The sequence below is a fragment of the Larimichthys crocea genome, chromosome XXIII, assembly GCF_000972845.2.
Source record: "Larimichthys crocea isolate SSNF chromosome XXIII, L_crocea_2.0, whole genome shotgun sequence".
Lineage (NCBI taxonomy): Eukaryota > Metazoa > Chordata > Actinopteri > Sciaenidae > Larimichthys > Larimichthys crocea.
Genome location: NC_040033.1, coordinates 18,919,837 through 18,945,847, shown reverse-complemented (window position 1 = coordinate 18,945,847; position 26,011 = coordinate 18,919,837). Strand labels below are relative to the sequence as shown.

The 26,011-nt window shown below is 44.5% G+C and overlaps 1 protein-coding gene across 5 annotated transcripts in view; it reads left to right on the top strand.

Moving 5' to 3' along the window:
- arhgap12b (Rho GTPase activating protein 12b) overlaps nt 1-26,011 on the top strand; it is a 51,665-nt gene continuing 25,654 nt past the window's right edge. For 4 of the 5 annotated variants that reach the window (XM_019252915.2, XM_027274242.1, XM_019252914.2 and 1 more), the window contains exons 1-2: nt 1-162; nt 3,945-4,706. In XM_019252915.2, coding sequence (XP_019108460.2) covers nt 4,029-4,706 — 678 coding nt within the window. In that variant the 5' untranslated portion in view covers nt 1-162; nt 3,945-4,028. Of the gene's footprint in view, nt 163-305; nt 325-3,944; nt 4,707-26,011 lie in introns of those variants that run through there. The other variant, XM_027274241.1, reaches the window with a different exon arrangement.

The window sequence follows — 26,011 nt, the reverse complement described above, 5'->3', positions numbered from 1 at the left end:
CCTCGAGCTTGACAGCGTGTGTAGAGGCGGGGGATTCATGCGAACAGACCGACTGACTGGAGGTCTGCTGCGGACTTCAGTCGGAGCAGCCGACAGCTCTGAAATAAGGTGGAAAAGTTCGTACTGCCGCAGAACTCCGAGACACCGGCGGACTTTTTCAAGGTGAGTGTGTTTCGGGTTTCCGGTGGAGGGCTTTTCCGTCGCCTGGTCAGCGCGAGGCTATTGGCTTCTGTCGGAGTTAGTTTGTTGCTATGCACGCTGTTGCAGATCGGAGGGTTTGTGTCCGCGTGAACCTGCGGGTGCTTTTGTCTCCGGAGCCCACCGGTAAAGCCGTTTAACACGCTCGTGTCTGGTTTGAGATAATTGAACAGCTGTGTGATAAAACATTTCACGTGATAGCATCAGCCCTTGTCGCGCGCACCTACATGCATGTTGAGCTTATCCCTCGCGCTGTGTTTGTGCCCGGTGGTTGGTGCTTGGTGGTGGTGGGGGGCCACGTCCCTGCCCTTCCCTTGCTCCTGGGAATCCTTGGTGATGTCGAGTGCGAGTCCTTTGTTATGAATGCACATGGATTAAACTCCTTTGTTGTTTTTCTGCAGTCTGTGTGTGGGGCTGGAAGGGACCCTGCCCCCCACCTATGCCCCTCTCTCACCACCGCCACCCCGCCTCAGGCATTCCCTGGCCGCTCAGCCCCCACAATTTATAGACCCACGCTGCTTGTTTGCAGGGCTCCTACACTGCATAATTACAAAAGAACACTGTTTCCATGCAGTGCAGATGTATGCAGGAGAGAAGACGCATAGACGGAGTGAACTGCAGCAGCAGCAGCAGCAGCACATGTCGGAGTGGATGCTGCTCTCCGCGGCCACATCTGTTTTGAATGAAGCCCAGGGACAAAGGCAGTCCGAGTCTCAGGGTGTTTTGCTGCTACAGTGGCTGGCTGCTCTGCAGATGTATGCAGACAAAAGCACAGGTCGTGATCTCTGGTTTGGTGCATACCTTGACCATCTGCCAGCTTACAGCCCTGATTGATTGCTGTGTTCCAGCGCTTTGCCGGAATGCATGTATAGAAGTGTATTTTGTTATCCAAGTGACACTGATTACAAGCATTTCAGCAGAGATCCGTGCGGGCAAGGGGGTCAGACATTATTTAATTAACATTTTCTACTGGAATGGTGATAATGATCCCAAGAGAACCTCATCTGTCATCAGATTGTTTGTTATTGGTTGAGGTTTTCTACAGAGATTTGCTCTGCAGTCACGCCTGGAAACAACAACAATCGCCACAATGTCATGTCATAGAAGATCAGGTGGAGTTTTGACATTTAAAAACATTTTTGACAACATTTTAAAAACCATGGATTGATTCCTGAACAGACAAAAGCACAGTAGAGCTTTGGTTCATGTATCCAGGTGGACTGTAGTTGTTCAGTCAGTCAGTGCAGCATCTCTTGAGCCTCCACAGAGCAACAAGTTCTCCTTAGCACTCCTCTGAGCTTCACTTGACTCTGACATGACACCATGCAGTGACGGGGATTCAGTTGCAGTGATATTTACTCCCTCTGGTCCTCTGCCAAAACTCTGACACACCACAGCAGTTGAAAGAGAGAGAGAGAGAGAGGGAGCGAGAGGGGTTGGGGGTGGGAGTGGAGTTGTAAATTTCTGCGGTATTGTGTCTGAGTCAGTTTAACAGTAAGCTTTTGTCGTGGTGACTCAGTCGTGGGCTTCTGGAAAGGTGAGCGATGTCATGCTTGATTCTCCTGCCAGCTTCTGTCCAGTTTTTGAGGTTTCTCAGGGTTTTCATTGGCCTCTAAGAACATAATTAAAAGTGACTCCACATTTGATCATTTCATTTTGCTTACTTTGTTTTGTTTGGCTCGCCAAAATGCTCAATTATACCGGCTGTGTTTTCAGCGTTAGGAATAGCATCGATTTGGATAAACACTCCTTGAAAGGTTCTTGATTTTCAACGTAATCTGTTGTTTTGGTCACTTTAGAATGATGTGTTCACTTGTCAGTCATAGCTAAATAAGTCCTCTGTTGATCTCTTACTCTGGAAATAATCAAAACATACAATCAAAGTTAATGTGAACAGTTGGTTAGATGAACAGCCACCATATACAGTGATTGCTGTGGGTATGAAGGAATTCTGTAAACTTTATTTTTCACAGTTGCGTTTACTGTAAAGAAACAATTTTGATGTGATGATAGATGCTTTAAGAGTTTTGGTTCAGGTACCTTCTGAGTGCTTGAACAGTGCTTGAATTTCACTCTTCAAAGCTGCCCCGGTCTTCCTGGTGTATATTTGGGAGCCTTAATCTTTTGGATAAGCGTCTCCAACTTCAGATGTTAATGGTATGAAGAGGACAGTTGTTGGTAATCCAACAGATAAAGTTATCTTTGGACAAACTAACAGCATGACATTCTCATACTCCCGTCATGTTACTTATTACAGGTTTTTATCCTTTATCACACACTCTGTGTTCATGTCACAGCATTAACCCTGTGAGCTCACTGGGATGGTGGCATGCAGCGTCGTTGATACTGCTGCTATCGTGTGTGTGTGTGTGACACTTGAAACTCTGACAGACTCCTGACCACGTCTCCGGCACCGTTGGTGATGGTGTGAAGTGTAGATTGTGTCCGTGTGGCGTTAAGAGGTGAGCTTACACATAAGGATCTGTGACTCAGTGCCAACACTCATTCAGATACTCACATAAATTAAAGAAGACAGCATCTGTTCCTTCATGAAGGATTGTATATGTGTGTGTTCACATCATGATTGAAGCTTGTATTGGGACAGGTTCAGACTGAGCTGCTGTCAGACACACAGACACTAAAAGCCCTGGCATGACGTAACATAGTGTGTGTGTGATTCGTGGTGTTGAAACAGATAAAACAGAAACAATTTAAGCCCATTATGAACATGCAGCTCATCTCTCCAGGGCTTCCACTTTGGCCCAGACGGCTCTCACCACCGTAAATCTATTCTGGGTGTGTAGCTGCCAGTCTGCGCGTCAGACTGTGTGTGTATACATATTCCTTTACATAAGGATGGGCCCCATATAGATTCAGCAACGTGTTCTCGCGCCTTACTAAAAGCACCTGCTTTTCCACCGCCTGCACTTCCAGGATGTCAGTCCATGGCGGCTGCTATTTCAGGGAAGACGAATTTGATACGAGGGGAGCCGCAGATCGGTAGCAGCTCCACTGCTGTGGGAGCTCCCCGGTATTTATTTAGGTTAACCGACGAAGGGAGACTCTGATGGACGGATCAATGACAGGCCTCATCCCAAAACAAACCCTGCAGGAGTGGCAAGGGCCCAGCTGTTCTCTGACTCTCACACACACACACACTGTGTGATATATTGAGAAGATTACCCTAAGCTTTTTAAAGGGTTCTGACTGTGACTTGTAACTGCATTAATTTGTAATGATGCCAAACTGCAGAGCCGAGCCCCACACTTTATTTCTGGATGCTGTCCCTGAGGGAATGTAAGCTCCGGGGAGTCATTGTAGTCACTGGATCGCATGCAGGCTCAGCGTGTGGGGTCACGTTGTCATCACCTTTAGCTCAGCAGAGGGTGATCAGGTTACCAGGCTGGATATCCTTAGCAGCGGTATTGGTTACCAGTCAGTGTATCAGTGTTGACTGTCTGTTGTGGTTTTTGATGATCAGGGGGAGGAGTGGTTCTTTACTCGACTCACCAATAGAGTATGTCTGTCTGGAAGTAGATCATGTCTTAATGTGAGCAGTACCACTTTGTGGCTGGTGGTAATCAGGTGAGTAATAAGGGTGGGTGTGACAGGCTGGGTCTTTTGACGGCGAAATGTGAGCATGTTTGTGTGGTTTTCTGGGTGTATGTTGATGAGTCTGAGCTTGTGTCTTAAAAAAACACACATTTAACATTTAACTGTCTGTCCTTTCTTCCGCACCCCTGCAGTTCCCCCAGTCAGACATGAGGAGCCCTCAAGGCCTGGGTTGCTGAGCAGCTGAGGTCACAGTTCAAGTGCTTGTTCCGGCAGTCATGGCTGACAGAGAGGGGCTGTCCATCGCCCCGGGGCAGGTCTACATCGAGGTGGAGTATGACTATGAGTACAAGGCCAAAGACAAGATGGTGACTATCCGCCAGGGAGAGTGGTACATGCTGGTGAAGAAGACCAATGAGGACTGGTGGCAGGTGAAGAAGGAAGAGGGCACGAAGGCCTTTTACGTGCCGGCGCAGTATGTCAAGGAGGTGCGTCGGGCACTCATGCCCCCTCAGAAGCCCACCCTGAGGGCCAAGCCCACTGTTTTGGATATCCGTCGGGCATCCGATGAAAACCTCAACAGACCACAGCCAGAAATGTCCAGCTTTGGTCGCCCGTCACCTTCCTCCACTCCGTCGCCATCCTCTGACCGCGTCACACCGCCGGTCCTGCCCAAGGATGCTAACCAGAATGTGGGAAGTCCCCATCACTGCAAGGTTGTAGCTGAACTGGTCCTTCTTCACAACAATAACAACCATCACCACGCCAACAATTCCACGCTGCCAAGGACACGGGCAGACTCGCCTCCGCTCAAAGTGGGGTACAACCATAACAAAAGTCCAGATAGTGACAAGGCCTCCCCACCGTGCGACCTGCCAGGAGAAGGGCTGAACAAGCTGCACAACGACTCTGAGTCCGGGGACGAGCTGAGCAGCAGCTCAACAGAACACATGCAGGTAAGCTGCTGCTTTACTAGTATTTCAAGGGAATATTCAGCTCAGAAATCTGTCACAGTTTCAAACTTTGTTGGGGTCCTGAGCTCAATTCAAGGTACCCTCTTTAGCTCTGTCTTTGCTTCCTTTCAAACAGAAGAATTGACTCTTATTGGTTTTGTCATCTTTGTAATGTCGGTCGTGCTTTCCGTTCCTTTTCTTCCGTTCTCCTTGTTTTATTACCTACCATGTGCTCATTCTCTTCTCTTGGGCTGTCTGCAGATATCCGCCCTTGTCCCCATCAGATTCTGTGATATTGGTTGTCCACAGATTGCATGTTCTTCACTCGCTGTCTATGGCAGAGCTAAATTCATTCATCAGCCCCTGAAACATTCTACCTCAAACAATTTTGTGCCTCATTTGCCAGATTTGACGAAAGGAGCAACAGTTGCAGGTGCTTATTAAAATCTTCTACTGTTGCCCTTGAAGCGTAATTTGTCTGGCTGGTGCAGATGTGCATTTTTCGGGGAGGCGGCTGTTGTTGTCAGGTCATTAAAGACTAAATGGTCTGTTCACAGCTCCACTGTTAAATGGAGGGTTCTGTAATGGAGAGTCTTCAGGTACGTTTAATACAAGGAAATGCCAAACAAACTGCTTGGCTGTGTAGGTTTGTAGCCTTTGTTGCTTTTTAAATTTGCTGATGTCCTTGTACTACAAGGTATTATTACATCCCAAACTAATGCTTTGAGGCAGACAATGTCTGCAAGGGGGTTGATAAAGTAAGCCCTATGCAGGGATCCAAACTTCCTGATGCCGCTAGACAAAAACATAATATAAATTCTTTCCCTCCCCCCCGCCCCTGCAGTCTCTAGATTGATAACTCAGGCCTCCTCCCACTTCCATGATATCTGTCTCGTCCCTCGGAGCCTCTAGAATGGGAGAATGGGTGGAAGGCTGCAGAAACCGGGGCTTTTCCTCCCTCGTCTACAGCAGAGGTAGATCAAAGTAGAAAAAGGAGGAGATTTCCAGTCAGTGGGAGTCCAAGCAATACCGCTCTCCTTCGTGAGCCATTTTTGGGGTGGCTGTATCCAGGCAGGGTCAGCTTGTTTGAAGGCTCCAAGTGCTGCTTGTGTTCTTTGTTCCACAGGCTGCAGCAGCCTCCTCCACCGTGGAGTGAACAAAGAGAGATGGGCTTGAATAGAAACTAGGTCATATCTGTGGAGGATCAGTCTGTTTCCCCCAGTCGGCCTGCCATGGGGACCACTGTGTGAGTGTGAATACCATGCGTGATGCTCCATGTGAATGGAAGGGAAGTGAGAATGGAAGCACACTAACACAGTTTACAACTTTACAGCCCCACATGCAGGACAGCTCAATGGTTTGCGGGTTGGAATAGACGTATCTCAAAAGCCGCCATCAAGGCGAGAAAAGGGTGTTTTTCTGTGTTACTGCCTGCCTCCACCAACCTTTTTGAATTAATTTCACGCTTGTCAAATCACACGGGCCAAAATAAACACACACTTCACTGTCAGCCATTTACATTTGCATGGGCATCTCTTTGGAGTGTTTTTTTTTGTCCAGCTACAGCAGTGCTGGAGGGGTGGATAAGAAACAGACAGCAGACAGGATTCAGCCAAAAACTCCCTGTGAAGCTCAGCGCTGTTTGTGGTCGCCGGGGCAGGTGGAACCCACTCCCTCGCTCTTTGTGCCTTTTGTGGTGTTGTGTTAGTTTGTCCTGTTTGGCCTGTTGCCAGGCAAGTGAATGACCCTGCAAAAAAAAAAAAAAAAACAATTCTTTCAACTCCTCTACTTCCACTGCTTCCTGTCATTGCTCGGTTGCAGACAAACTGGGTCTGAGAGAGAGCAAGAGGATCATTTGGCACAATGCTGTAGTGTGCAAATTGATTTTCGAGAGTCAGTAGTGCTCACCAGAGCCTGACCAATAGCAGATTTCTGAGAATGATACAGACACTTGAGAAAATTAAAGAAAATCTGATTCACTAGAGATTTGTCTTTTTAATATCACTGTACAGACAAAAAAACTTGATAGGATCGCCTGAATTGAGTTATTGAACAATAATGAACAAGAAGTAGTCATATATTTTCAAAAACATTACAAGATAACAAATTAAGTTGAAGTACTAACCTTAGTGTAAAAGAAATGGGAAGAAACAGTGCTGGAAAAGGAAGACAGCTGTACCCTCGTTTCTGTGTCAAATGTGAAGTCAACTGAAATCAGCCAGACCAGTCCCCAAACCCGGCTCCAGCCATGAGCCACAACTACAATATTTCTCCTAAGGTATGATGAATTGCATAAGTAATGGTGTTGATTATTTTTGAAATGGAAACTCTGTATTGATAAGAAGAAGCAGGTTGGTATTATTCCAACTATAAGTTGAGGAGCTTGCAAGAAACCAATTAAAACGAGTGCATCAGAGGCAGAGGAATTCTTGCTTCTAGTTAGACAAATACAAAATGAAACAAATCCAAATATTCTGGATTCCACATTTCAGCATTTTTCATCAGGCCTGGTAAATGATCCACACCTTTATTTTGTAACACAGGCCCTACAGGCTTCACAGGTCAGGTAATACAGCCTGTCGTCTAGTAGGATTGCTCTCTCAATTCTTGGCTCCCCTAGTCAGCCCAAGGACACAGGCAAGATATTGAACCCCAAACTGTCCCTATGGCTGAGTCTAGTATCATCCTTGCATAATGCTTTGGAAAGGAAGCGCCGTATCGGATACAGGCAGGAAATTACATGGAGGCAGCACAAACAAATATGGAGCAGGGAGAACAGAGTCAGTTCTAACAAGAGAAGGACAAAGCGAGGAGCTGAAAAGAGGGCCTGTCGCATGGACGTGGTTTGGGTACGAAAGATTTGGAAACTAACCAGAAAACTGTATTATAGACTGACATAAAAGAGATATTTCATACATTGCTACATGTTTAATTGAAAGTGTGCAATTGTAATAGGAAATACAGCCCTACATTATGCAAATGTTTTCAAGCCATGAGCAGTGATCCTTGAAACAAGTAAGGCAAACTTGATCTGTGAAATCGGTCCTGTAGAAGTAAATCAAATAAAGATGGTTTTTATGTTTTTTCTAGTGCTTTATTGCCATCTTTGTGTTATTCATCCACCAGAGCAGTTCACCCTCCTCCCCTCCTCAAACACAGCTCCATCTTTCCTTTACAAGTCCACTCAAGGAAAGGAGCTGCTGGATGGATGAATGGACGGCTGGCTGGGTGGATGGATCTGTTAGAAGGCTTTGTCGCTGACATGCCTCCGCTCGAGCGCCAGCTGGCCACCCCTAATTGATTAGATTTGATCTCTGGCTGACGATTAACGCACCCTGTGTCTCTCCATGCTTTCCATGTGTAATTTGCTTATCTCTGAGGCTCTGGCAGCCGCACCCCACCTCCACACCACCGTGAGGAGTTGGTGGGGTTTGTGGTGACACAGCCATCCTCCTGAATCCTATTTAGTTAGCAGTTCCTCCTCCTCCCCCCTCCTCCCTAAAAGCACAGTGCCTATGCTCTTAACGGATTGGCAAAATAAACCTCTTTTCCTCACTTCTCAAGAACCTGACAGTGGGATAGAGTGTTTATTTTCCTAAAAGAATGTGGCAGACCATATGATTTAAAAGCTTGTTTGTCACGTAAGCATCAGGTTTCTCAGTGGCTGTTCAGTTTTTTAGACACTGCCGCTTTGCCTATTTTGAAATTCTGCAGAAAAACATGACCGCACAGTCTAAAGAAAGTTATTTTGAGTTGCATTCTGTTGGAATACTTTTACTCATATCTCCTTAAAATGTCCATTTGATGGGAAACTCCTTTTCTTTCCAAAGCACGAGTGACTTCATGTGGGATTGTGTGAGAGGCCAGATTGTTGTTTTCTTTCTCTTGAAATGTGTCACAGAGGAGAAGATGCTGTGGCCCTGGATGTGTTTGTGTCTGTGGTTTTGCGCTGTGGAGCCAGTGGGCTGCCCTGTGCTCACTCACTGTCTGATTAGAAAGACCTTGAGAGCCCCCACAACCCCACCTTTACACCGTTTCACACAATCACACTCCAAAGAGGGAATCAACCACTGATGGGGCCTCTCTCCTTCACATTTCCAGCACATTTAGCTGTTAAGAACTCCTTGTAGTAGTAACGTGCAGCACAGCATGTTAATAATAAAACCAGTAATTCCCTGAGATTACAAGCTGGACCAGTCACTCCCCTAAAATAAGGCATCTTCCAGTACTTCATGTCTAATTTCACAGCAATCTCTCCATAGGTCAGCTTTAAGGGTGCCTATAGCCACAATGACATAACTGCCTTGTAAATGTATCCGGAAGGATTCTCAAAGGGTTTAAAAACAAAGGGGAAACAGCTGAGTCGAGGCCAGCGTCTGTCTGCCTTCAGCCTGCTGTGTGGTCTTCTCGCTAGCTGGTGGTGCCTGAAGGAGGAAGAGGAGGGAGGGGAGTCGTGGATGAAGTGAGACAGGGACAAAGTACAAGGGCCCTGGGTCCTGACGGAAGCCCCACGAGATGGCAGAGTCTCGGGGACAGGAGGCCAGACATGTTTTCATGTTTGGATGAATCTGGAGATCAGTTGTAGCCTGCGAGCCATAAAAACCTCTGAACGGCTGCCACAGTGAGACGAATGACTTGAAAGAGCAACATTACAAGGCTTCCATTAAAGATGGAGGAGAGCATTAAAACTGGATGTCATGAATGTCTGAGCATCTGTTGAGATGCGCTTGAATGTAGATGGATTGTTTATTGTGCACTGTGTTGCTTTCTGCTCAGTTGTATGTTTGCTGACTTCTGCAACAGAGCAAAGGCTGAGAATGTGTATCAGGGGCTTAGCAGTGCATTGAAATAGACTGCTGTGTGGGGGCGGTCAGGACTCCGAAATGCACTTTGAAAAGGTTTTTACTCAGAGAAAGGTTTGATCAATTTACTGCTGCTGTTTTGGTGCACTGAACTGGACCATTATGGTCCAGCGATGTGAGTTTTCTCCCACGTGAAGCGGAATGTGTGTATTGTTCATATAAAGGACAGCGTGGTGGCTGATTAGAGAGCCTGTCTCTCGTGCTTGAGGGTCCGGGGAAGCTCTTCAGTTTACTGTACAGAAAAGACCTGTTACTTAACATCCTGGCACCACAATAACCTGCTAATTACATGTTGTGCTGAATGGATTCTTTGCCTGCGGTGCCTTAATTTGCTGCAGAGTACTCTTTACAGCCAATTTCCAAATGAGCTGAAATCTTTTGAAGTCAGTACAAAAAAGTATGTGCTCTTATTGCATAATGATATCGTAAATACCACCAAATGTGAGCGTGAGCAGTGGCCTTAAGTGTAACCATCTCCCGTCTGTTGCGTCTCGTACTCTGGAGCTCTGCCGAGAGTCTTACTCCTGGACCGGCTGAAAAGGAGGCCCCTGCCTGTTTTCCAGTGCATACTTGACATTCCTGCCTCAGTGCCTGCGCACATACACACACACACACATACAGCGAGGCAACAAGCAAGCTAAGTCAATGAATGTCTGCTTTCCCCTCAAAAGTGAAGCACTAGAGCTTTCAGTAATCTAATATTAAACTTGTGTTCATTTGAGAGTCTGTCTGCTTATCCGGCTGCCTGCATTCTTTGTATTTCTCTGTATTTCCTGTCTGGACCTTTTTAGTTTCTCTTCTACTTTTTTCGCTCACTCTGTCTCTGTTACTTCCTCTTGTGTTGTCAGACTCGAATGCCCCTCTGTTCACCTGTCTCTCCCTTCACTCTCACCCCTGAATGATGTTGTCAGTTGTGGTCTCAGTGAAAGGCAGAATAACAGTGAGGAAACACAGAGCTCTCGGTCCACACTCCAACCTATGACCACCTTTTTTTTCTCCCTCACATCCATCCTTATCCGCATCTCTGTGATATAACAAGAGGATTAAACCCTCAAGCCCCCCCCACCCCTCCTCCTGAGCTGAGCCTTCAAGACAACAACGAGAGCTGGTGTTGACAAATCAGGCTTGAGAATCATGTCTGTTGTGTAAGATGCTGGATTTCACCTTTTTATTGCGTTCCATGAAGTCTCGGCTAAAGGTGAGACAAATAAGTTTTACTTACATTATTTACATGTTGAGATGTAAGGTGTAGATATCTAACACCAAAAAGTTTGGATGGAGGCAGTGAACAAAATGTGAATGAAATAGTTGAAGCTGGGCTAGCAGCAACTTATGCTACATCACATTAAATTGCTGTTTATATCTCATTCCATCTGCAATGATTAGTCTGGTCACCTGAAATGAAATTAGTTGTAGATAACATGATGCTGACAGATGTTGATCAGTGTAGTGACCCCACGAGAAGGACCGAGCATCGCTTCACTCACGTGTGTGAGATAAGCTCAGAGTGGTCCCACTTATATAATAACAGTTCTGCGGTGCTACAAGAGGTAAAAAAATCCACAGGGAACCTTTAAGTGAATGCATGTGGTGCTCAGCGCCTTTGACTGATTGCAAACAGCGCTGACCTCTGAGGAATTGAGAGAACGGGAGAGTCCAAAATAGAGAAAGCTGTCATGTCGCACCATCCAGTGTGATGTGATGAGATAGATACAAGAAGCTACACCCACAAAAGCCTCCATCCCTCTATCCAATTCACCATAAACAAATATGATGCTTGGATTCAGATCTTTGAATCACTGCCTGCATATATTCATCTCTTTGTACCTTAGTATTGTACTAAATTATGTATGTGTGTTTCCCTAGTTAGAAAAATGACAAATTAGAGCTTCGCAATAGATAATAAGTTGTCAAAAAATATTTACATCCGAATAGGACCAAAAAATGTCCAAGGCAACTGATGATGGTCATGGATGTGATTAGTTAGGTCATAATGGTTGTTTGATTGTTGTGAAAATGTTATCTAAGGTTGCGCAGTTAATCAAATATTAATCGTGATTAACAATTTTGGCTTCCACAATTAAACAAACATGATCAGCAGTGATATTGATTATAATGAGTGCAACGTCCAAACTCCAGAAGCTGAAAACTGCTATCTTGAAACAGAGCGAGAACAAATGATATCCAAAGAGTGCATGAAGACATCCCAGACGTATGATGAATGCATTAAGGGCACAAAAAAAAATAGATCTGCAAACCTGCCCCCAAATGGACACTTCTTGTGAGGTAATAAATGTAAACTTTAAAAATCAGATTTTTGGTCTCTGATGGACCAATCTTCAGAAGTGTTGATGTAACTGAAGTACACAGTTCTCTCTCTCTCTCTCTGTCTCTCTCTGTCTCTCTCTCTCTCTCTCTCTCTTCCCAACCACCTTGTTGATTGTAGTTCATTCCGCTCCGGTGTCTGCCTGTCAGCCTGTGATGCACCGTGGCGTTTATTCACAGAGCGGATGGCGGGAGTACATCATCTTTTAATTTTTTCACTCCCGCTCTTCCCTTCTTCCTCTCCTCGCTCCATTGCCCACTGAGGTTTATTCAGTCCCTCCCCTGTCGCTCACTGTCCCTCTGGGCCTGGCTCACCACGATAGCTCAGTGGACTGGGACAGCATGTACCCAGAGAAGGTAAGCTAGCTGGCCTGCTTTTGATAGCAGTGATTTATTTACCTCGTGCTTCCTGCCTCTGCTTCCCTCTCAGTCAGTAACCTCCCCTGGATTTGTTTGGCTGTTTGGGACATTTTTGGGTTCCAGCGTGATTCTTTTCTAAACACCAGTGCCCCTCGGGCCCGTGACATTTTGACTTGAAACATTCAGACTGACAGCGCCAACTGTTGTATGTGCTATGATGTCTTTTTGGTATGGTGTTAGGCACGTGTGAGTGTTTTTGTGTGGGATTTATTTAGCAAGTAACCTGACCGCCCTCCGCTGTGTTACCCACAGAGGTCCATGTTTGCATACAAGTGATGATGCTCAGGGCACTGGGCTCTCACTCGGCTCTTACATAACTGATGCTGGCTGTGTCCGGAGCCTTTTAAACAGCTGCTAGTCATTTTCCCCCTGAGCGGCCTCCTGCTTTGGATGAGTGGACAGGTCATGTTTACATTTAGACCTCTGAGGGCAGCCATCGCGGTCTGGGGAACCATTTCCCTTCGTATCTCTTACAAAGCTGTCTGTGTTAAATATATGTGGCCATTAGCACGATGATGGTGAAGCCATTTAGATATCGCTTTCCGGGTATAAAAGCAGTTCTGGTCCCGGCTGCGTTATGCGGTGCTTTCTGCGTGGTGTTTCCTGTTTCCGATTTCTCCCATTACCTTCAAATCCACCTTGGGGGGGTCGGAGTCAGCAGTGTTAATGTAGAGCGAAGTCATTCCTCACAGAGTTGGCTTTGTGTTTGTTTCCTTCTTGTTTTTTCACCCACGCTGGTGCTTCGCCCTCAAGGAGACTTCACTGAAAGTTGGAGCAAATCATCCCTCCAAGAACTCTTGTCTTCAGTTTCATATCATTTTTACCCAAAATACTGAACTGAACGCAAGCCATGTGATTAAAGATGTTGTGTGTAGCATCAGAGGGGATTCCTGTGCCCAATGTGCAGCTGGCTCTCTATGAAATTAGTATCCATACGGAAGAAATCAAACTGTAACTGGGTACAGCAAGAGGACAGATCTGATCTTTTGTGCAGTGAAACTGTATCTGTTCTACTGTTTCACCTTCTTGTCACACACTTATCCCCATTCATCTCTTTTGACTTGTTGCACTGTGTTTTTGTACAACAGCTTGTATCTTTCAGTGATTAGCGCAACAATTCGGCACATTACTGCAAATCAAAGACTGCATTTGAGTGCCATCCAGTATTTCTCTGCTCTCGCCGCTTTGCTCAGGGGAGGTACAGCTGCTGTTGGCATGTGCGAAGACCGGTGGGAAGCATCGGAGCGTGGGCATCTTTGAGTATCAAGGGGCACGTATTGTCTCTGTCATATGCCTTTGCTATCGCTAATTACTCGGTGAGGCTGCCAAAGAGACAAAGGATGAGCTGTGAATTGATCAGCGTTGAAATCGTTCTGTCTTGTCAGAGGTCATTCACTGTGAAAAGGAGATTAGAATTGGTTTGTCATGATTATGTAGCAGCAGTTGGTTACAGTGTCAAGGAATTTAACCTGTATTCTGTTGATGGCGTTGTACCGCTCAGTTTATCTTCTATCAGCAGGATTTGTTTCCCTGTCGGTTTTGTAGGTGATTTGTACACTAGTTACTGAGGATGTGCTGCTCCTACAGTCCTGTACCAGCCTCGGGACTTTTACTGCTGAACTGACTTTCTAGAAACTGTGTTTTTGTCCTCAGAACTTTCCACGAGCAGCTGTCCCTGAACAGAGATACTACAGTGGAAAACAAAGGGGATACAGACAGAGTGCACACTGTACCCACTGCGGATCAGTCTGGATCCTTCTGCCAGCTTTACAGCTCTGTACCCACACAGTCATTTCAAACAGCAAATCCAATTTTAACACAGCATTAACACACATGTCCTATAATTGCGCTCAGATGGGCTTTTGGCTCAGCAGGGAGTCTGCCAACCAAGCTCTGCCTTTTGGGGATACAGTGCATGTCCCTGTACATTTCCTTAAAGCTGGTCAGAAATAGCTCACAGAGGCACTAGGAGGCAGATCAGAGACTTCCAGGGCCAGCAGCTTTTCTCTGCCCTTGTTTCTAACTGGCAGAGAGGCACTCCCAGTGTCCATTAATGAAATGGACATGCCAGAGGTAACGGATGTCTCAGGGTTCCCTTCATGCTTGGTTGGATCTGCAACACCATTGGCTGGTTTGAGCACCTCTTTGTCTAGTTGATTGACAGCTCGTTGATTATTCTGTCAGGGAGGGATTACACAGTTTTAGTCATAAACATATAGAATGAGTACTGTACTGTAGGTAACAGGAATGTTCTCAAACCTTTAAGCATAAAATAAATGTGCTGTAAATAATTATGATTGTAGGTTATTTTCTGCCGCTATAATGTTGTTATTAAATGAAAAATAAGATTGCTTTAATGTACCATTATGGATTGTATCCAACAATAATCTGCAACAAAAATATATTTAAAAAAATAAATGTAGCGTGAAACTGTAATGGGGGAACGTTTCACCAGGAGCCTTTTTGATGTTCATATTTCTGTCTGCCCCATGGCTGAAGCATGTTATCCTTTCTCCCTCTCATTTGAGATGGACCTTGGTCAGGTCAGCTTTATCTAAACTGAATAGCCTTGTGCTTTGGTTCTCTTTTCGGCTTCTATTGAAGTGTTAACATACAGATTCTTCAAGCCATGAATTCAGAAATTGGACCAAATTATAAAAAATTATACAGAGCTTAATGGTGTTTTGACATGAATTAAATTGCATCAATTTCACAGTGGTATGTTTATGAGAAAAGCACAAAGCCTCAGATTAACACACACAGGAATTCTATCTGCACGAACATGAATAAAGGTTTTGCAAGTTAAAAGAGATTATACTTACAGGTACAACACAATAAATGAATATAATAGAAGTGTCTAAGCCTGCTTAGCAGTTTCTGTGTTTTGTCTCTGTGGGGGACCAGACAGTGATTGTTTACCACTAATGGAGTTTACATAGACTAAATCTATTCTGCTAATGTTTCCACATGAAGGGTCACCAGATAGCTCAGCTCATTTGACCCCGGTCCTGTTAACCATCTGCTCACACAGGCATACATGCTTGTTTACATCTTTTCACTTAACTTCCTTGTTGTGCATACTTATTATTATCTGTAGTTTGAATGTTATGAGTGGATATTGAGCTTATTACCATGGTGACCATTTAGATTGATTTAGTATGTGACACTTGGGTGGAAAGTATTACTTGTATTACAAACAAGTGAACTCATGAAAATCTGATTTATAAATAAAATGTTTCTTATTTGCAACCTTATTGGTGACAAAGGTCAGATGTCTGGAGTACGGTAGATTTTACTTCCCTCTGTTGTACTTTCTGTATGATGATCTGTTGTTTGGGTGCGTCAGTTAATAAGCCTGTGTGTGTGCAAAGTGCACACGTGTGTCTGCTGGAATGACTGCTACTAGAACATTGTTGTGTGTGGATTACAGCACAGAAACAGACCAGAGTGCCATAATCATCTAAAAAGTGTTGTGGTCTTTACTTCCTAAGCTTCATCCTACAGAAACCGTGGGACAGAGGGGCTTACAGGTCAGGCCGAGCCTGGACAGACTGCCCCCACCACACATACACACATACTATAATGCAATCTTCTTACCTATCTGGATTAAGGGGTTGTGTACAGTACATTCCTGGGTTAAACCCTCTCTGCCCCCCCTGCCAAACTCTAGTTCATCAACACCAATGTATGCCAACATTTATCATCTGTGTGCTTATTTTTTCACCCTGATTGTGATGGCAGTAAAAACAAAACCAGCACCACATGTGCCATACTGTTGAATTCCTAACTGTTGAGGGGGATGGAGAGGGTATTCGCTGCTTAGTTCCATGTCTTCGTCATTCTCCTTACTTGTGTCTCTCACTCGAAGCCCTTGGTGGTAATTGAAAGGCGAGTAATCAGTCTTTCTTAGAGTTGGGGGGTTATAGGGCTACTCTGTGGTATAGGCCAAGACCCCCTCCGGGTGGCCAGTAGAGAGGTTTGTTGTTGATCTGCCAGCCAATCCCTAGGCTCTTGAGCTCCTATTGATCTGAAAGGACTGGGTGTTTGCAACCATGGTGACATATTCAAATTAGACGGCAGCCACTCTAGTGCTTGTTGGGTTGCGACGCTTTGGGTATGTTCAGCACACTCTGTTTGAAGATGATGTCAAAAAGAAAGAAGAACATAAACACAAAGATACTTAAATTAGCAAATAATTACAAGGGGAACCATTATATATGATCAAAGTAGTAACATTCATTTTGCATATGTGCTAAATGTTCACAATATAAGGGACACTTGCTTCTTGTGATAGGTAGATGTACGTAAAAGCTGTAGGCTAATTTGCGATTGATTTTATTTGTAATATATTACAGTGAATAGTTGGTTGAGCTGTTGGTACCAGAATTATTTTCCCCCACCTTTTATATATTGGTTTCAGTGTATCCAGAGCGGTAGGCATAGTTGCCAGATCCAGCCGAACTTTAGCCAGGGTGTCAAAGTGAAATGATCGAAACAGCTGTCTCATTGGTTTTCTAAAAAGCACATCCATTAGATTCCATTAGGTTCACTTTATTTATTTCACCCAAAACCATTTATTTGCTTGAAAGGGCTTCATAGTCTGTACAACATAAAACAACAACTCCTGTTCTACTCTGGGTTTATGTACACAGTTTTGTACTTTTGATTTTTGTTGAAAGAACCAGGTATTGTCTGCCTCAGTTGGGTGTGTTTTGTCTTGTTAAGTGAGAGAGAGAGAGAGAGAGTATCATACTCACTCAAGCCTTGAAAGAGGCCACTTGTCAGTGACTCAACATTGTTTAAATGAGAATGATTGTGCCTTTTACTTTCAGTTCCCTGAATGCCTAAAACAGCCTTTTCATAATTCCTTGACCCAGCATATTCTTATTTTGGCCATTGTCAAACTTCCATTTTAAAATCCAGATTCACTTCTAGGTCCCTGTCTTGAACAGGAAATGGGATCTCACCCCAGCTCCTCTGAACCATCGCTGTGCCCATTTGGGCCCTGATCCAATGTTCCTTTGTTACTCTGAAACAAACCCACTGACCCGGTCTGCTACTCCCGTCCAACCCAGTGACACCATTTCTCTAGATCTCTGTCAGCACCACTCAGCAGGAGAGGACCACCTCCTGGCTCAAGGTTACCAAGTGGCCCAGTTCCTGCCCTGTCCAGTGCACATTCTGTTAATGGACAGCGGAAGATTTGGCGGACAGAGTTGCCTTTACGTGCCATCGCCAGCTCGACGAAACAATAGCACTATTCTCACTAATGTGGCAAGCCATACCCAGTGGAAATTGAATTGCTTTCTACACAAGCAGCTCTGTGACGATCAATTACCCAACCAAGACCCTTTTATGGGTCACTCAGAGGACGAAATGGAACAAGGCCGTCCGCTTGAAGATATTAGAGCCTGGGAAAGTGACAGCTGGTTCTGTGATGGTACTTTAAAGCAGTGTGATCATTTGCCTTGTGTGCTTTTCCAGACAAATGGCATAAAATGTATTTCTTAGTTTTTATTTTTTTCAATCAAATGTCGGACTCTAAGATCAAGTGCTTCTTGCAGCAGGTGGGTGTCAGAACATGAAGAATACATTGACGTGTAAATGAGGAGGAGGCAGGCAGTCAAGAGTTCAGTATGTGGTCATGTTTTCAGTCTGACATGCAGACCAGTGGCCAGCTGATGATGCAGTTCATTTTTCTAAAGAACCCAAGCATGTGACTGGGCAGTATAGATGACAAGGCAGCCCTCTCTCTGGCAGGGACTGTACACAACAATGGCTTTACAGTGGCTGGTCCGCTACTGGAACTTTTCTCTGGACAGGAATATAGAGAGGGATGGGGGGCAGCATGGAGAGGGGAGGACTGGCTGGCTTGGCACTCTCTGGGTAGTGGGCTGAGTGACCCATGACCCGTACGAATGGGACACAATGGATCTTTCTGTCGCTCTATCTCCACCCCCCATCTCACACACACACACACACACACACACACACACACACACAGACACACTCAAACACCCTGAGTCATGGTATGTGGGCCAATGGGTAGATGGGCTGGTGATTTAAATATGCCCTTTTTAATTTTGTGTAGCCCACTTTCCCTTGTTTGTTGGCTCTGTCAGCACAAGGCCACAAGCCATCATTATTCATTAGTCTACAGACAAATGCCCATGAAAACTAACCATACCCAGGGCAGTTTCTACCTGTTTAATCTGACTAACAGCTGAATAATCCATCATATTCAGTGTATGATACCAGAGGAAAACAAGCATGTTGTCACACTTTAGAAGCCTTACACATACATATTTGGTTCATCATTAGTAAGGTCACAGACTTGCAGTCCAGTCTGTAGATTGGTTTAAAAAATGGAATGTTTTCAAGCAAAACATCAAGCATTTTCAATCTTTAATAACTCTGTGGTGACTTCAACCTTTTATATAAACTGAAAGATGAAGTGTTCCTAAGTTGAGTAAATTATAATAAATATATATTCATGGTTGCAGTCTTCTTCTTTGCTTCTGTTGGAGTACTGCTCCTTTTCTATCTGTGCCAACTGTAGCTCAGTGGAATAGTGTTTTACATGCAGCAGGAATGCGCATCACATCACCTCATCTACATACACCCACTCGCTAAAAGCTTTGCTACTTCAAAAACTCCAGAGCATCTTCTAGTTAAATAAACTATCGGATTGTCTGAAAAAAGGTTTTTCTTGGTTCATGGTTCTCACAGGACAGAGATAATTTGACGATGGTGAATCTCACTTTCACTATTTACGACACTTCCTCTATACACAAGGGGAAAGGCAGGACCAGCCTTGTGATGTTGACAAGATCCCAACAGTTCCTCTACTTCAAAGTGTCAAGGTGTTTTTTTTTGGGGGGGGGGGTTTCCATTCATTTGTGGATGCTGTGGCTGGAATAATCAGCCCTGACCCCACCATCTGATGCTATTGTATTTCTAACTGTTATTTAATTATCACAAACCCTGTAGCAACACTAACTGCATCCCATTCACATGATTTGTTCTGCCTGGCCTCCACCAGCAATCATTTGCAAACTCCATATGTCTGAGTGTTAGATTACCGGAATAGAAATCAGTGTGCCCGAGGCGGAGGAACAGAATGAGTTGTCCAAACCGCCTGCTGTGCTTTTGCTTTCCTCTCTCTCTCTGCTCAGGTAATTCCATTTCCTCATTGGGGATGTGCTGTCCCCACAGCGGGAGGTCCCTGCTCTGCTCCTGTCTCTCTCAGCCCACCCAGATGTGTTGTTACCGTCTGCTGGCAAACAATCCAGTGCCTCCATCCTCCCTCCACTACCTCCCTCCACTCATTCCTTTCTTCATCAGGCTTCCTCTTTCCTTGCATTCCTCCTCTCAGCACCAATATCGTACTGTCCTGTAAGAGCCACCACTTGCTGTGGCTCTTATGTGTCATAAACCTGCCTGATGTTAAAAAATGTCAGTTAAAGCAGGGTATCCTAAAGAAGAAAAGCTGCTTTACTTGGCAACAACAAAAACATGTGGCCACTAGGCAATTTCATTCTGCAGATGCTTGCTTAAATAGAATTCAGCGTACGTCGAGTAGCTTTTGTTTAGGTTCATCACCTTTCAACTCATTTTCAAAGACAACTGTCTTACACCTCAAGCTGAACCACCACTTCCTGTGTCTGTCTGTCTGTGTTTGCAGGCTGGTTGCACACGTGAGTGTGTGTGTGTGTGTCTGCTGGTTTGAGGGTTTCGTCTGGGAGGAAGTTTCCATTTCGCTTGTGGGTGGATATCACCTCTTGAAGTGGTACACCCTCAGCTCTCAGTTCCGCCACAGATTGAAGCAGTGTTGTGGAGAGTGTAATACTGATAGATGGCCTGAATAATTCAGCCTATTAGCCACATGCTAATGTGCACCTGTGTATACACGCACGCACGCACGCACGCACGCACGCACGCACACACACACACACACACACACACACACACACACACACACACACACACACACACACACACACACACACACTCTTATACCCCTTGCAAATGCACCTTAAAGCACTCCACAGAGGGTTGTGTGGGAGAGTGGCAGCAGAGGAGGAAAGGTCTGAGAGATGTGTGGAACTATGCCACTTGAACCTCCAGGGGGTGCAGGGGGTGCTTATCTGGGTCACATTCTGGAGAGGAGCACTACAAATCAGCTACACGAGAGCAAACACACACCAATGCATTTGCACGGTTCACACAGTGACACAAAGTGTGAGCTCCACACTGACTCACACCATTCTTTTCCTGCTTTCGCAGCTGAAATGTGAGATAAAAGCACTCCTTGCTGCCTGTTTGATTTTCAATTAACCTGATTCACTGGGGTTAATACCCAGATGTGCCGTGACCGAGAGTGCTCTGCGGCTCCAAGGTGTTCCCTCTCCGTTCTCACCAGTAATGAGTCATCATCTGTTTGAGCATGATGTCTTTGTCTGTGAAGGAATAAACAGAAACTAATGCACAGACATGAACATGATGAGGACCTGAAGTAGACTTGGCTCTCTTGTTGGATTCGGTGTTGTCTGGTCCTGAGTCAGACACGGGCCGTGTCTGTCCAGGCAGGATAATGATTGTATTCTCATGTGGGTGTGGCACAATTTAACAGTCAAAATGATACCTGTTGGGTTTAAAACTCACCCAGAATAGTAGTACTGTATTGCTTCATTGTTTTCCGGGTCTTAAAAGCAGCCTGAAGCTAAAATCAGCGTCATTATTGATTTGATGGGGAGGTGCGCTGATGTATCAGCAGACGCGGGTAAGCCTGTTGCGGTCTCATGTCTGGATTTAGCTTTCTTGTGCATGTGGACCGTTTGTCTGGGGATCACATGATGCAGTGAAGATGATTCTCTGTGCATCTTGACTGTTATTTTCGTTATCAATGAATCTGCTGATTGTTTTACTGGTTCATTGTTTGTTGATAAAATGTTAAAGAATAGTGAACTCTCTGTTTCCAAGGTGATATCTCGTAATTTGTCTGACCAACGTTCCAAAGCTCAAAGATTCAGTTGACAAGGATTTAAGTGTAGAATGGCAGCAGACCTTTATGATTTAAGAAGCTAGAATCAGAGAGTGGTCGGGGATTAATCAATTTGACTTTTTCAGCTCTAATCTTGATGCAAGTTTTGCTTTAAATACATTTTCTTACTGCTCACATCTAACTATTAATATTTACAAACAATAGTTCAGTGTTTGACTCTTGACTGAAGCCAGTGAGAACATTTTATTTAACTTATTAAAAAGCTGTTTTCAAAATGAACTTTTTACCACCGCAGAACACCACTTGTGCCTTCTTCCCAGGATTAGTCTACTCTGATAATGCACACATTTAAACAGTTTTGAATAGCACTTGTTTGAATGGTTTATAAAGTTCTGGCTTCTTTTAAACATGAGGATTTTCTCAGTTTTTAGACCAGTAAAACAAGAATAACTTTGTAGAAGCAACTTCTTACAATTTCTTATTTGTTGATTAAAAAATAATTTATTTCAAATCCTCCAAAACAAATCATATCCGTGCATGCTCTTGTTGCAGCAGTCTGTAGGTGTCAGCTTCACACCTCCAGGATTGAAACGCCACGGGCACAAACACTCTCACCTGCCACGTCACATTAAAACGCAGACATTCCTGCACCAGATGACTCCGCCCACCAATCTGCTGCTGGACTAACGAGGAAGATAATGGCACTAATCTGTCATCATCCTCATCCATTCTGGCTGACCTTTTCCTTTGACAGACTGGGAGGAAGCATCGAAGGGGCATCAGGATCAGCTGTGATCACTTTGTTTTCACACACAGCCTGGCAGTCTTACCACAACTCCACAATCTAATCTCAATAATCTTCCAGTACTCGAAAAAAAGGAGAGAAAACACAGTGGATTTTCGCAATCTGATGATTACAGCTTATTGGATGTAGTTTTCTGTGTAAAACTGATTCAGATGGCTTTGTTGAGCTGTTTTTGTGTTTGCTCAGACACTGCTGAGATTAAACTGTTGTGCATAAAGTCCAGCTTTCCCCCGCAGCGTCTGTCTGTGTAACTGGAGCGTGTGAACCACAGACTTTATGACCCTCAGGATCTCGACCTCTGACCTTCAATGGCACACTGGCTGAACTTTGAGCATGGCCACCCGTCAGGCAATCCACTCCGTCTCTTTCTCTTTTCTTCTCCTTCATCTGCTCTGTATTTTCTGTCACTCTTCCTCGCCCCATCCCTCCCTGCGTCTCTGAGTGGCTCAGGTCATTCAGCTAATGAGTGCTCCTATTTAAGGCGAGCACCAGTGCCCTAAATAGATCCCTTAAGATCCTTTAATCGGCCGCTGCGGCCTCTTCTGTTGTGTGGTACGATAGTCTGAATACAGCGGGGCTGTTGCAGTAGCTACCACCTGCTCACATTCTCATACCTGCTTGGGACCCTGCAGCCCCGATTGGACACTTATTTTTTTCTTATTTTTCTTCACCTCTTTGGACCATGTTTTCATACCTGAAGAGCCCGCACTACATCGTGAGTAGCTGTTGTGAATGAGTCACGGTGACTGGCGTTGTATTGAGGCTTAGGCTACTTGGATGAGGGGAAAGTAGAGCAGGTGTTAGTGGGACTTGGTCCTTGTCCTGGTCCAACTGCTGAGCTGCACTTACAAACTGTTCAGATCTTTCTGTGTGATTCTTGTTGTATTTAGTTCAGTATTTAGTTCTTCTAAGTACAATGAACTTCTTGTTACTTCTGGGGGGACAATTGGTAGAAACCATTGCTTTTTAATCCTATTTCCTATGGTTTTGTGTCAAAGTGATGATAAGTGACAACAGTTTTCAAAATTCGTCCAGTATTGGGTGAGAGTGATGCAGCCGAAAACTGAAACTGCCTACAATATAATCCTTAAGTGTACCATCAAAGTACGTCTACTAAAAGTGCCTGGTTTTGATGCTGACATGCTCAGGTTGTTATTCTGAGTGTCTGACAATATTAAGGAAAGGATCCCTACAGAGACAGAAAGTGTAAGATCCTCTTTGTTTAACCAGAAACAGCGGTTATAAAATGTGTTCAAAGCTGCCATACTCCATTGACATAAACTGCAATTTTACCTCCTAACATCGTATCACCACAGAATTTGTCTTTATAGTGTTCCAATAATTACAAACTCAGGTGTGGTGAAAATAAATCCTTAATTTAGAGTTATAAAATAACTGCAGAGGAGCGAGAAGGAGGTCTGGCTTTAGAGAGGCAGTGGGGAGAAGGCTGTTAGTGCCAAAAACAAGCAGTTTTAGTGAAAGTACTATGACTGCGCACAATTGCCCATCAGGATTATGCTGCAGCCAGTTTCACAGCTGTGCTCTCACTCAGTATTGGACCATTAGTCACTCATACACAAAAACAGAGAAAATAGTTCATCTTTGAAATGCAAGTGGCATAATGCTAATTTTCAGTTAACGTTGTTAATTGGTGCTAGTTGTATATTGTGTATTTCTGAACAGGTTGGAATAGTAAACCTCAGGCTGTCTATTATTAAGGTTTTGTGTTACATAAGAGAGGAGAAGTTACTAGTTGTTTTCAGTGTCCTCTTTCATCATCAAAAGGAGTCCGTAACTGATTCAGGGACAGTTTAAAGAGGACCTGACCTTCACTTAACTGCAGGGCGAATGCAGTTCAACTCGACCGGCCTGCTGATGAGAACAGAGCCTGTCAGTGAACAGAGCTGATATTGTGAGATGTGACAGCGCCTTGAGGTCACATGTGTGCACGCAGGTGATTGCAGTCACGATTAAAGCTTGAACATGTTCAAGGCCCCTTTTTCTTGTCAACTCTGACAAGAAAAAGGAAATCCACACTCCATGTATTCTGTGTAGTCAAATCTACCTTCTATGGGTTCTTTATTCTTCCTTTCTGTCCTTTCTGTGTTACAGTGCTTCAGCCTGCTCCCTCCCTCCATGCGGAGCCGTGTGACTCTTTGCACCTCGCTTTAACCCCCCGCCCCTCCCCGCCACCACCACCACCTCTCCTCTCCTGTCATTGTCAGCTGCTCAGCTGTAGTGACTGAAGGATGATTGGCCATTGTTTTCCTCTGTACCAAGAGCCCTTGTGTTCCGCGCTGTCTCTGCACTTCATGTGGCACAGCATCAATAGACCTCAGGCCTACTGCCACCAGGCCCCCTGGGTCTGCTCAGTCATGCCCCCACCCCCCCCTTCATGTAGAACGATGTGAGAGAGTCATGCAGTTGTAACAACAGGGATACATACTTATGGCGTTTGGCGCGTCACAGAAGGGAAAGTACAGGTGTGACTAATGACATTCAAGTTGACGCTGTTCAATTTTGTTGTTTTAACATTTATAAAATATCACACATTGCATTGTGGGATTGAAAAGTAGCGAACAATACATGGACACTACTTCCATTGTGGGCATTTTGAGGGACTCATCATGGGGTAGTGCTTGTTATTGTAAGCAGGGAGTAGATTTAGACACAGCCCAGGACATTTTCACATGTCACAGTATAAAGAGCACAGGTCTATGTAATGAAATTAATTCACTGCTCCAGATTCAGGGTCCTAATGTAGACGTTTTTGTTTTTTACAGCAGCCATTTGGACTTGTCATGACAGGAAGAGCACAGCATGCACAGTACCAGCCAGCTCCTACAGTGAATTTAGCCATCATGAACACCCTTCTCCTGCTATGACAAGTCAAAATGTCTGCTGTTAAAGGCCTGTACCAGCACCTGGCACATCTAAGGTTATGCAGCCATTATTAATGTAATTATACTTATATTGACAAGTCAACATTTGTACCATAATTACTTAATTACTGTGTATTGTGATAGCGCTGTAGTATGAGATTCCCTGTGATTCCCAGCGCTAGAGCAAACCATGCCTGTATTGTACTGTGCAGCACTGAACTGTATGAGCTGATAACTCACAAATCCAAAATTGGCAGCTGCATGGATAGATCATTTTAATACGTCCCTCATGTCCCGTGAATGTTGACCACCAGAGACCTGAAATTAATCTAGGCAATTAACGAGAATCAGTCAGACCTCAGTGAGTTCTAGCCCCAGTTACTTATTAGTGTTGATGAGACTGCTGCTTTTTCTCTTTTAGCGTAACTGTTATTTCATTATTCTTCTCATGCCTAGCAGATTATTGTTAACATGCACACGTGCAGAAAAAGGTAGCATGCATCATCGCCCACCGACCTGGATTATTGTCTTGATTAGCCTTTTGCGTCCTCTCTGTTTTTCTCTTTGTCACAAATGTTTTAGTGGAGATCTCAGCTGAGAGGAAAGATTGCACCATTGAAATGTCGAACAGTGGAAAATCGTAACAGTCAGGAATACACGCCATTGCAGTTTCTTTTTATTTTTATCTGTGCAGCTCTGATTTGTCATAAGCTTTTAGGTAGGCATGATTGTCTATAGGGGGCCACTGCAGCAAATCCTTGTTCACAACAGGTGCTAAGACTTTATTAGTACAGTGTATCCTTTCCTAGCAGCCACACAATGTTGACTTTACTGTTTGCTGCCTCAAATTGAATCAGATCTGTTTTTATCCCTGCCTACCTGTCTCACATGGCTATATTTAGAACTCCTGTATGTAAGCGAGGTTACTGTAAGCTGAGAGATATACCCTCATAATAATCCAGATAAAAGCAGTCGTATATGTGACGTGACAAATTAAAAAAGCCAGATTT